Consider the following 12,691-nt stretch of genomic DNA (forward strand, 5'->3'; position numbering starts at 1 on the left):
GTTTTCTCTCTTTTTATCCCAATATTTGCAAAACAATATCAGGCCTCATCTTGACCCATCTACATGGAGAAAAACAGGCAGGAATAAGAAGAAAATTTAGGAAGGGGAAAAAAAGTTGTGCTCTCAAGATATACCTGTATTAGCTTCAGAGGCAATATTAACATTAATCATTTAGTATTTCCTATGCTGTGACAAACAAGTTCTGGGAAAAATTCCCACTGATGCAAAGAAAACCCAAACAAACTAAAAACCTTCAAAGTGGCAGCAAATGAATAATTCCATGAAAACTTTCCTTGGTCAATGCTTTAAATAGAAACTTTACAGAACTTTTTAGTCAAAACTTCATGGGGTTTTTTTGGGTTTTCTTTTAATTCACAGGTTCTAGAAGTGTGATTTGAAAGCCACAGAAAGTAGGTAGCAATAAAGAAGGGTTAATATAAAGTCAACAGTTCAGAAAAAAAACACCTAAAAATAGTTAATTCAGAGACTTTGTTTGCTTCCTAAAACTGCTGTCATTTGTTTCAATGGTCTGATTTTTCAAGTCAGTGGCTCCTTTCAGTGTCTGATGACACCCAACAATAGCCAGGAATCAATTTTAACAGCCCACTTCTTCAGCAACAGACCTAACCTCACCCAGAGATAGGTTTCAACTGCTCCTCTCCCTCAGTGCCCCTAAGGAAATTTAGGGACATCAAACTGGAAAAACCAATGCTACTTTAGGTACAAACCAAACCACAGATTAGCCAGATAGGTAGAAAACTAAAGTGCCATTTTGTGAATTTGGGGGCGAGTATGGGGGGAAGAGAATCGGAAAGCTGTATTTTGGGATCTGTTTTCAAAACAGCCCCAAGTAAAGATCACGCCTCCTATTCAACATTACTTCCCTCCCTTTATGATACAATTATATGGTTCACCCCACTCAGAAAAATCCATCTTTAAGGTATTCTAAATGTTAAGAACAGCAGAGCTGACTCTCTTATAGTTGTTAGCCCCTAACAAGGCACCTAACCTAACATTTGCACCTATAACCAAAGCATCCTTATCTTTGAAATAATACAACTACCACAAAACACAGGGTGTATCTTCATCTCTTTGAAGACGTATCTGCAAAACAACACAAATACCTGATCCTGCTGTTTGAAGCACTCTGTATTACACATACAGGCAGCTCTGTAATGGATGATACACTCAACATGTTCTTAGGAGCTCGGCAGGGTTCCTTGTTAGGCATTCTGCTTTCTTGAGCACACACATTTCTATTTTGATTGCAGTATGCTTACAATGGAAAAGTTCCTTTGAACTGGTTCAGCTCTAGTCAGCATTCTTCTTTTATTTAAGAAGAGTAAGAAAAGTGAATGAAGCCCGTTTCTGATGCAGTAGGTAACTGTTCTCTCCAAATGCAAATGTACATTTAAAATTCACACTACAAAACCTATGAGCATTTACCTAAAGGTTTAAGTAACACTAAGCATGTAAATTCCATTATCTGGATGACACTTCTGGTTTGAGGTTTTATCTGCCACTGTTTCTGCTTCCTGATCCGCTGGCTGTTCTCTCAGAAAGTTCAGTCTCGATGTTCTGTGTTTCCTGTCTCCTCCTTGAACAGCTGCAATCAGTACTCACACACCACTTTCCTTCTTATTCCTCCCACTGAGGACTTGGAAACGGGCAGAATCATAGAACAGCTAGGGTTGGAAAGGACCTTAAGATCATCCAGTTCCAACCCTCTGCCATGGGCAGGGACACTTCACACCAGACCATGCTGCCCAAGGCTCTGTCCAACCTGGCCTTGAACACCACCAGGGATGAAGCATTTCCCACTTCTTTGGGCAACCTGTTCCAGTGCCTCAGCACCCTCACAGTAAAGAGCTTTTTCCTTATATCTAACCTAAACTTCCCCTGTTTAATTTTAAACCCATTATAACTTGCCCTATCGCTACAGTCCCTGATGAAGAGTCGCTCTCTGGTACCCCTTCAGATATTGCAAGAAGAATTCCCAAAAGTCTCTGTGGTTGTTTAAAGTGCCTGATTACACAAACCCGTCAAAAAGAAGTAAAGCTGGAACAAAACCAGGGGTGAACAAATCAGGTGGCAGAGAACAATGTTAGCGAAGGTGCAGAAAGCATTAAGAGAACATGCAGAAGATCCATGTGCTTTGCTCAGAGGAGAGATGGAAACAAAACCTGAGTAAAGAAATTATTTCAGGAAGAACGGCTGGAAAAGGAGGTCAGATGATAGAAACATAGAATGGTTCGGGTTAGAAAGGACCTTAGGATCATCAAGTTCTAACCCCCCTGCCACGGCAGGGACAGTTTCTACTAGACCATGTTGCCAGGCTCTGTCCAACCTGGCAGATAGCAGAGGATAAACCCTGCTGATCACAGGTCTAAACAACTAGATTAGGAGTAAGCAAACAGTAATTGATTAACCAGTTGCTAATTAGGTGGTGCAGCAATAGAGTAATGAATTACAGTCAATTAAGTGTAAAAATCAAATAAGCAATAAGTTAATTAGCTATGCAGAGAATCAATGATTAATTAATGAATAATTAATGATGTGGGAAATCAACAGAGCAATTAATTAGACAGCAATTAAATATGCAGAGAAAGAAAGGCACAGTAATAAAGTGCGCAGGCAAACAATCAACAGGAATTACAGCCAAACCCAAATGGGAACATTCTCTTCACTAAATACACTTTCTGTTAATCCATTATCTTCACTTTGCCCATGTAAGCTGTGCTAAAGGTACACTGAAACAAATAACACCAGTGGTTTTCTTCTTACATGGAAAAGAGAAATGTTAAGCTCTATGTGAAGTTATTTTGTTTCTATTTTTCCAGAGATCCCAGCATATTTCTCAGCCTTTTTTTCTTTACACTGAGCATGAACACAGCAAAGGGAAATCAACAAATGGATTACTAAAAACAAACAGAAACTTGCAGACTAGGAAGCAGGTTCCTTCATTTCCAGCCCCCTTCACAAAGTATAAAATATACCTATGCTGTTTGGCTTTAAAGTTGGATTGGGGAGGAAAGACAGGAGGAGAAAGAAGCACTTATCTTAGAAAAATCACTGAAATTAATGCTATTTACAGTAATCAGGTAATATATTATTGACATTGTGCGCTCACAGCCCCAAAACTGCACCTACACCCAGAAAGCCAACTGTATCCTGGGCTGCATCTAAACGAGTGTGACCAGCACGTCGAAGGAGGTGATCCTGCCCCTCTGCTTTCATGAGACCTCACCTGGAGTATTGTGTACAGTTCTGGTGTCCTCAACATAAAAAGGACATGGAACTGTTGGAACAAGTCCAGAGGAGGTCACAAGGATGATCAGGGGACTGGAGCACCTCCCGTATGAAGACAGGCTGAGGAAGCTGGGGCTGTTCAGCCTGGAGAAGAGAAGGCTGTGTGGGGACCTCAGAGCAGCCTTCCAGTATCTGAAGGGGGCCTATAGGGATGCTGTGGAGGGACTCTTCACAGAATCACAGAATCCCAAGGGTTGGAAGGGACCTCAAAAGATCATCTAGTCCAACCCCCCTGCAAGAGCAGGGTAACCTACAGTACATCACACAGGAACTTGTCCAGGCGGGCCTTGAATATCTCCAGTGTAGGAGACTCCACAACCCCCCTGGGCAACCTGTTCCAGTGCTCTGTCACTCTTACAGTAAAGAAGTTCTTCCTGATGTTAACGTGGAACTTCCTATGTTCCAGTTTACACCCATTGCCCCTTGTCCTATCACTGGATATCACTGAAGAAAGCCTAGCTCCATCATCCTGACACCTACCCTTCACATATTTGTAAACATTGATGAGGTCACCCCTCAGTCTCCTCTTTTGCAAGCTAAAGAGACCCAGCTCCCTCAGCCTCTCCTCATAAGGGAGATGTTCCACTCCCCTAATCATCCTCGTGGCTCTGCGCTGGACTCCTTCAAGCAATTCCCTGTCCTTCTTGAACAGAGGGGCCCAGAACTGGACGCAATATTCCAGATGCGGCCTCACCAAGGCTGAGTAGAGGGGGAGGAGAACCTCTCTTGACCTACTAACCACTCCCTTTCTAATGCACCCTAAGATGCCATTTGCCTTCTTGGCCACAAGAGCACACTGCTGGCTCATGGTCATCCTCCTATCCACCAGGACCCCCAGGTCCCTTTCCCCTTCACTACTTTCCAGCAGGTCACCCCCCAACCTGTACTGGTACATGGGGTTGTTCTTCCCCAGATGCAAGACTCTACACTTGCCCTTGTTAAATTTCATCCAGTTTCTCCCCGCCCAACTCTCCAGCCTGTCCAGGTCTCGCTGAATGGCAGCACAGTCCTCTGGTGTGTCAGCCACTCCTCCCAGTTTTGTGTCATCAGCAAACTTGCTGAGGGTGCACTCAGTTCCCTCATCCAGGTCATTGATGAAAATATTAAACAGCACCGGTCCCAGCACCGACCCCTGAGGAACTCCACTAGTCACAGACCTCCAGCTAGATTCTGCGCCATTGACCACAACTCTCTGCCTTCTTCCTTTCAACCAGTTCTCGATCCACCTCACTACTTGATCGTCAAGCCCACACTTCCTTAGCTTATCTATGAGGATGCTGTGGGAGACAGTATCAAATGCCTTACTGAAATCAAGAAAAACTACATCTACCGCTCTACCATCATCCCTCCACCTAGTCACTTCCTCATAGAAGGCTATAAGGTTGGTCATACATGACTTCCCCCTCATAAAACCATGTTGGCTGTTCTTAATGACCCCCTCATCCTTGATATGCCTAGTGATGGAGTCAAGAATAAGTTGTTCCATCATCTTTCCAGGGATGGAGGTAAGGCTGACCGGTCTATAATTACCCGGGTCCTCCTTCTTGCCCTTCTTATAGATTGGTGTGACCTTTGCCATCCGCCAATCCTCAGGCACCTCGCCCATTTCCCACGACTTACCAAAGATGATGGAAAGTGGCCTAGCAATGACCTCCGCCAGCTCCCTCAGCACCCGTGGGTGCATTCCATCCGGACCCATCGATTTACAGATGTCCAGTTTGCATAGCTGATCCCTAACCCAATCCTCATCTACCAAAGCAAACTCCTCCTTCATCAGGGACTGTAGTGACAGGACAAGGGGTAACGGGTTAAAACTTAAACAGGGAAAGTTTAGATTGGATGTAAGGAAGAAGTTCTTTACTGTAAGGGTGGTGAGGCACTGGAATGGGTTGCCTACGGAGGTTGTGAATGTTCCATCCCTGGCGGTGTTCAAGGCCAGGTTGGACAGAGCCTTGGGTGACATGGTTTAGTGAGAGGTGCCCCTGCCCATGGCAGGGGGTTGGAACTTGATGATGTTAAGGTCCTTTCCAATCCAAACCATTCTATGACTCTATGACATATGTACTTTCAACCATTGTATGGCAAAAACCAGTCCAGATTTAAATAAATATTTTCCCAAGAAACACAGCAAGGAAACATTTTTTCAGTCCTGTGCAATGTATGACTGTGGTTTTAATGCCTTCGAGCAATAAGCGCTGCTTCAGTATTTCAGTAAAATGGAAGTGACTGCCAGGTGCAGTTTTCTATCTTACAGAAAAGGATCTTTAAATGAATCAAGTTTTGATTACATCCACTTGAGGCACAGAAGGCTATATTTAGCCATGAATTTATTCCCTAAACCTCTTCCTCGACCTTACGGCATTTTAGTTATTTTAATGAAGATGTCAATATAAACTAATTTCATTTCTCTTCATTTGATAGACTAAAAAAATTAAATAAATCAATACTTGTCTCCTGCTGTTTTCTCTATTTTGATCCATACAGAAATTAACATGCAGGATTATTGCAGATCTCCAAATTCAAAGCATTATCTTCAGTAAACATTAAGGAAAAAGTATATCAAACATGCCACTATGTGCTATTATTAGAACAGCAGCATCACAACAATCCCTATTCAAAACTAACTGTTCTAAAAGCAGCAGGCAAGAGAAGAGAAACCTATTTTAGGGCTTCCTTCACCTGAACTTGAACCAGTCTGAACAGTAACTATTTTTAATTCACCAGCATAAAGTAACTGCTGAGACCAAACCCCCAACACAGAATATATCCAGTCAAAGCAAAGGAGCACCTGGCCATATCTGTGCTCACCTCACTTTTGCCTGCTGACTAAAATCAGGGTAATTTAATTTCTCTTTAGTTAATTGCCACAAATGTTCTTTAACAAGAAGGAAGGAAGTTATGGCAGTGTTGTTATAGGATGCACTCCTGCAAAAACTGAAAGATGGTACCAAGATCTACACTGCTTAATATGACTTTATGGAAAAATCAAACTATACACACTAAACATTTCTTCTAACAAAGCCATAAGCGTAGTTTAGCTGGTAAACTACATCTATAGAGGCTCTCAGACATTACAGAGAGCTGTGTAACACTAAATTACACTGATGTTTGTGAATGCTTCTGATTAAGAAATAAGCTGCATTTAAAAATCTAAGCAGTACAAATAGAACAGAGAGAACAAAAGCAGGGGGGGAAAGCACTTGGGACATGAATGCATAATGGTGCTGTTGCGAGCAGAACCAGTGTGATAGTGCTGTACACACCAAAGAGAACAGTACAAGTTGAGAACAACACAGAGAGGAGCACCAGGCTTTAGCCAAATTTAAGAGATTATGAAAATACTTTTAAATTTCAGTCTGTAGGACAGGTGACCACAAAGATCAAAGTGATTCAGCTTGCAGTGGTAAAACCATGAAGACTGTTTTCAAATGATGACACAGAAGTTAATAAAATTTTAATTGGGAACAACAAAGAACAGTTGGAACAAAATCTGTTTACCATTTCTTTACAGTTGCTTGTAAAAAGACAAATTGCACATACTACTGCAATAACACAAGAAGCCTGAGATAAGGTATCCTGTAGACAAGGTGGTGACGCACTGAAACAGTTTGCCCAAGGAAGCTGTGAATGCTCCATCCCTGCCAGTGTTCAAGGCCAGGTTTGGCAGAGCCTTGGGTGACAAGGTCTAGTGAGAGGCATCTTTGCCCATGGCTGGGGGTTGGAACTGGATGATCATTAGGTCCTTTCAGACCCAAGCCATTTTATGATTCTATGATTACTGACAAGACATACATTCAAACAAGCTGCTGAAAAACATTGTTGTGATGCCAGTGGGACATGACCACCTTAAAATGATGCGGACAGAAAGTACTGTTTATGAATCAATGCCATCTGTTAGAAACAACTTAGGGTCAAATCTGATTACCAAGCTATTTTAACAAGCAACAGACTCCCTGAGGAATGAAATACTCGAATTGCACAGAAATGCAGAGGTAGGACTACATGAGTCTGACCACAAGGGTAAGAATGATTGTGACTCACTGAAGGGGATAAAAGAAGTTACAACGACATATAAAAACTATCTATTGTAGGCTTCATTTATTGGTTAAATGTCAGGTCAGGACAGGATGCAAAGATTAAATGTTTAGACACCAGTAATGAGTAGTCTCCCAGCAAGCAGTCGGGGAAATCAGGTAAGGAGAAACAGCTCTTAACTTTATCTAAAGAAAACACAGGACCCCACTCAAAGTGACAGTACTTGAGAGCTACCCTGTAACCATGATTAAAGGGATACTCAAAATGCTTTAAAAGTGATAAAGAGCAAAATGTTTGCATTTAACTTCAACAATGTGAACTATATAAAGATAAAAAGAGTCTTTAACAAAAACAAACCACAAAAAGGACTAAAAAGGTTCCAAGAAGAGTTAAGTCCTTAAAAGCAGCATTAAAAAGCATCAGATCTGATGCTAATCATCAAAGAAGGTTTTAGAAGGCGGAAGAAAAAAATACCCTATCATACAGCTAAACAGCAGTGAAAGAAAACTTTAGTAGAAGAAAACATCTTTATAGAGTTTTGTCACAAGAAGACACATACACAGATTGTAAATTTAATGTAAAACCATAGTAAGGCAGGTCAATATGGATAATTTTATCAGCTTGAAAATAAAACACGGCGTTTTTTTAGAGCACCTCAATAGTACACAGTCCTGCCCAAGAGCCACTGTAGTAAGAAGTAATCTGTGTATGAAAAGACCCTTCAAAGAAGAGGAACCCATAGCAAAAGAGGCTTTTTCAATTTGCTGTGCTCTTTAAGGGTTTGGAGAGGTTTCCTATGCAAGATCTCACATTCTGGCAAACACTTTAACAAGAGCCTCAAAACAAAGTCAAGAACCTCACTACTCAAACCTCAAATCTTACAGTTGTAATAGACAGTCCTAGAAAACAAATAGTCCTGTAACACAAACGCCTATAAAAGCCAGGAGAGAAGTCCATACTGGGCTTACATCTCTGGATACTGTTTCTCTAACTTGAAAAAAACAAACCAATCTAAACTGAATTACTATTACTACCACTAAAATAATCCTTAAAAGGTCCAGCAATAAGGACAATGAAAACCAGAGCACAATTCCATACACAAAACTTATTCCATACACACCAATTCCATACACAATTCCATACACACCAATTCCATACACAAAATTAGCATTTTTCTGCAAAAAAAGTCAAAGCGTAAAATGAAGAACTATGAAATCATGTGTGTCATGGAGACCACAGAAAATTCTCTCTCTAAAACCACTGGCTGCTTTTTCAGTTGTTCTCTTCCTGCTGCTGCACTGGGAGAAGCAGAGAACATGAAAGGACACAGTTCTGCAGGTAAAGGCTAGGGGGGTAAAGGTCTGCTTGATGTTAAAAATTCTTAGAAGGAAAGTCCATCAAGAAGTAGGAAGTGGACAGACACTGGCTGGGGTTCCACAAGCCCAGAAGAAGGCCTGGAGTATTCTGGACAAATACCAGTGTGGGCTTGTCCTGTCCTTATGCTTGCCTATTTGGACATCCATCAGGAGGCACTGCTAGAGACACACATCAGGCGTGCCACAGAATTCAGATCCACATATTGATACTTTAAGAATCACAGAATAGTTAGGGTCGGAAAGGACCTTAACATCATCTACTTCCAACCCCCTGCCATGGGCAGGGACACCTCATACTAAACCATGTCAACCAAGGCTCTGTCCAGCCTGGCCTTCCTTGAACACTGCCAGGGATGGAGCATTCACAACATCCGTGGCAACCCATTCCAGTGCCTCACCACCCTCAAAGTAAAGAAATTCTGCCTTATATCCAATCTAAACTTCCCCTGTTCGAGTCTGAACCTATTCCCCTTGTCCTGTCGTTACAGTCCCTCTCCAGCATCTTTCTGGGCCCCCTTCAATACTGGAAGGATGCTGTGAGGTCTCCACACAGCCTTAAGTTGCAGTAGAAGCATTACACAGTGTAGACTTTAACATAGGTCAGTCACTCCAGCATTCAAACTGTAATATTTCACCAACATCACAAAGTACCTCTGAAAATCTCTAAGTATTTGACATAGAGACATCATTATCTCCAATGCAGAGGTAGACAGACTAGTAACAAGCTAGAATTTTTCCTTCTGGTAAACCAATTTTAGAATGTTCATTTCAGTTACTGGAAGACTGAGTATCCAGGTTACATTGACTGGCTTCAGACTTGTCTAAGATATGACCAGAAACCAGAACTCGCCTCATGCCACGTGAGCAAACAGCCACCCCAACAGGAAAAGGGCACAAGGCTCTTATCTGATTTGTGTCCTCATGCTCTTACTACAACCAAACATATTTTATTTAACCAGTCTGCTACTAGATTTGTCAAAAGAAACTTGCTTTTAAAACTACTGAAGCTTAACTAATGAAGGCAAACAAAAACATACGTATTGTTTTTCTTTTAGCTTTACAAATCCTACTGGGAAGAGTTACATAAAGTTCTTCAAAAGAAGACAATTAACTTTTATATTGGCTAGAATATACAAAATCCAGAACCGGATTAAAAACTACGCTCTAATAACTAGAAAATTAAGTCATTTGCAGCTGTTTAGAATAACCAGTTTATCAAACATATAAACAAGGGAGCTTTTCCATCGTTGAAAATAAGAAAGCCGTAATAGATGTGCCGAAATGTTGTCTTTTTTGATGTTCTAAGATCGCCCTCATGCGGCTAAATGCACCACTGCGGAAGCTACCACTAAAATACACTTGTACAGTATCATACCATCAACCGCACTACCAGAGACACCGAAAATACTCAGAATCGCACAAAGAATGAGCACGAACTGCGTGATCAGCCCCGACTTCTGGATACAAGGGATAATGGGATCAAACTTAAACAGGAGAAGTTCAGGTCAGATATAAGGAAGAAGTTCTTTACTGTAAGGATGGTGAGGCCCTGGAAGAGGTTGCCCAAAGAAGTGGTAAGTGCCCCACCCCTGGCAGTGTCCAAGGCCAGGTTGGACAGAGCCTTGGGTGGCAGGGTCTAGTGTGAGGTGTCCCTGCCTATGGCAAGGGGGCTGGAACTGTACGATCTTAAGGTCCTTTCCAACCCTGACCAATCTATGATTCCATGATACCCTGGCTGAAACACTTCAAACCTGATTTTGGAAGCACACATAAGAGAAATGCATTTGAAGTTGAATACAAGTCAGTAGTTGCAGGACCAGACATACTGGATACTCACAACAGTGCCAGGTTCAATGACCCTCAGAACACTTTTCATTAATATAAACTGAATTAATACCAATTTATTAGTAGCAATAGCAGCAAGAGAATTAAATTCTCATTTAAAGTTAGATAAGGGAATATAAAACAGTCGTAGAATGCTTTTATAATAGTACCTAAATAACATAGCACCTGTTAGACATTCTCTGCACATACAAGTTATTCCGATAGTGCCATTTGCTTTGGCACAAAATCCTGTTTGAGTTGTAAACTACTTGCAAATACTCGATAGCACAGCCAGAAATAAATCTTAGGATTCTAAACATTGAAAACGTCATCTCAGGGAGCAAGGACCAAAAGCCACATTGGAACATACAGGGTAACTGGTGAGCTGCATCACTGCAACAGCGCTCCACAAACCTGTACTGCAACGAACAGGTAGGGACTGTGAAATGCATAGAGCACGTACACAGCGTTACTGCGGCTATCAAGGCAGTTCTACTTACACAGTAATCCCTGCGCAAGTCAGGCCAATACAAGGCAGATAAAGGACTGCAATAACAACGCAATGGAAACGTCTGACTTTAACTCGCTATCGCCCTTCTGCAGCTGAACCGAGCTAAAAACTATTTACACAGGCTGCTAAAGGAAAGCACGGGTGTTTTAAACCCAGGCGTGCCTTCCTCCAACACAAACAGCCGGCAGCTGCTCCCTTCCAGGTGCTCCCCGGCTCCTCCTCAACAGGACGGGCAGCGGGGGCAGCGGGGGCACCTCGGGGCTCCCCAGCCCCGGCACCCCGCAGGCACCACTCGGAGCCCTTCACCGCAGCCCCACACGCACACGGATCCCACGGCCCGCGCTATGGGGCTTCCCCCTGCTTGGCCAAGGGGGTAAAGGAGGCTCCACAGTCGCCGAAGCACCCTGCAGCCCCTAAATAAGCGGCGAACTCGGCTGCGGTGCGCAAGCACAGCCGCTCGCCGGTGAGGGAACTACTTCTCATGCGGATGCAGCGTGACGACAGACGCTCGCCGGAACTACTTCCCTCCCCCGGCCCTCACCGTCAGCGGGGGCCGCGTCGCAGGAGGATCCGTGCGCGCTCCGCGGGCCCCGAGCCGCCCCGCTCACCTGCGGCCGCAGCCTCCATGACGGCGGCGGGGAAGCGGCGGCGCCTGGCGGGGGGGAGCTGGCCCGGAGCCGAGAGGCGCGGGAAGGGGAAGGGTAAAAACAAAGCCCGCTGTCGGCGGCAGCGTGCCGGGGTCCCGCGGGCCTCCCGCTTTGGTGAATAGAGGCTTATGTGACTCGGTGCGGCGGCGGGGGCCCGGCCGGCTGAGCCGCGGGTTATGGCGAATCTGCCGCGTCCGACACGGCGCCTTCTGCCGCGGCGGCGGCGTACGGCGAGCGTGAGGGCGGGGCGCGCGCGCGCGGCGCCTGCGCGATGGTGCTGGCGGCGGCGGTGTCGTGCGCGCGGTTCCTGTCAGAGGCGCGTTCGCGCTTCCGGGTGTCCTGGGGTGGTGCCTGAGGTGATTCCTGAGGTGGTTCCTGAGGTGGTTCCTGAGGTGGTGCCTGAGGTGATTCCTGAGGTGGTGCCTGAGGTGCCTGAGGTGGTTCCTGAGGTGCCTGAGGTGGTTCCTGAGGTGGTGCCTGAGGTGGTGCCTGAGGTGGTTCCTGGGGTGGTTGCTGAGGTGGTTGCTGAGGTGGTTGCTGAGGTGGTTGCTGAGGTGGTGCCTGAGGTGATTCCTGAGGTGATTCCTGAGGTGATTCCTGAGGTGGTGCCTGAGGTGATTCCTGGGGTGGTTCCTGAGGTGATTCCTAGGGTGGTTCCTGAGATGGTTCCTGAGGTGGTTCCTGGGGTGGTTCCTCGGGTGATTCCTGAGGGACACACGGCAGCGGGGCGGGAGCACATGGGGTGTCCTCCCGGTCACCCGCCAGGCTGCGCTGGCTTCGAGGGTCACTCTGCTGGGGTGAATTCACTGTGCCCGGAGCAGCCTCAGCCAGACCCCGAGGAGGAGGAGGAGGATGGGACTTGCACTGTTTACACTGACACAGCCCTTCGGTGACAAAGTTGTTTTAGTTTACCTCCAGTAAATTAAAAGTGGCTTCATGAACCTGCTACGCCATATTTACCACAAGATAACTGGACAAGCTGGGGGGAA

General features: G+C 44.6%; 1 protein-coding gene across 3 annotated transcripts in view; it reads right to left on the reverse strand.

The window, feature by feature from the left end:
* The window catches only part of ZFAT (zinc finger and AT-hook domain containing), a 75,962-nt gene extending 63,989 nt beyond the window's left edge, over positions 1-11,973 (reverse strand). Inside the window, exon 1 of one of the 3 annotated variants that reach the window (XM_065669004.1) lies at positions 11,664-11,972. In XM_065669004.1, coding sequence (XP_065525076.1) covers positions 11,664-11,682 — 19 coding nt within the window. In that variant the 5' untranslated portion in view covers positions 11,683-11,972. Of the gene's footprint in view, positions 1-11,044; positions 11,451-11,663 lie in introns of those variants that run through there. The other 2 variants (XM_065669005.1, XM_065669006.1) reach the window with 2 other exon arrangements.
* Between the last annotated feature and the right edge of the window lie 718 nt (positions 11,974-12,691).

Source organism: Lathamus discolor, chromosome 2 (assembly GCF_037157495.1).
Source record: "Lathamus discolor isolate bLatDis1 chromosome 2, bLatDis1.hap1, whole genome shotgun sequence".
Lineage (NCBI taxonomy): Eukaryota > Metazoa > Chordata > Aves > Psittaciformes > Psittacidae > Lathamus > Lathamus discolor.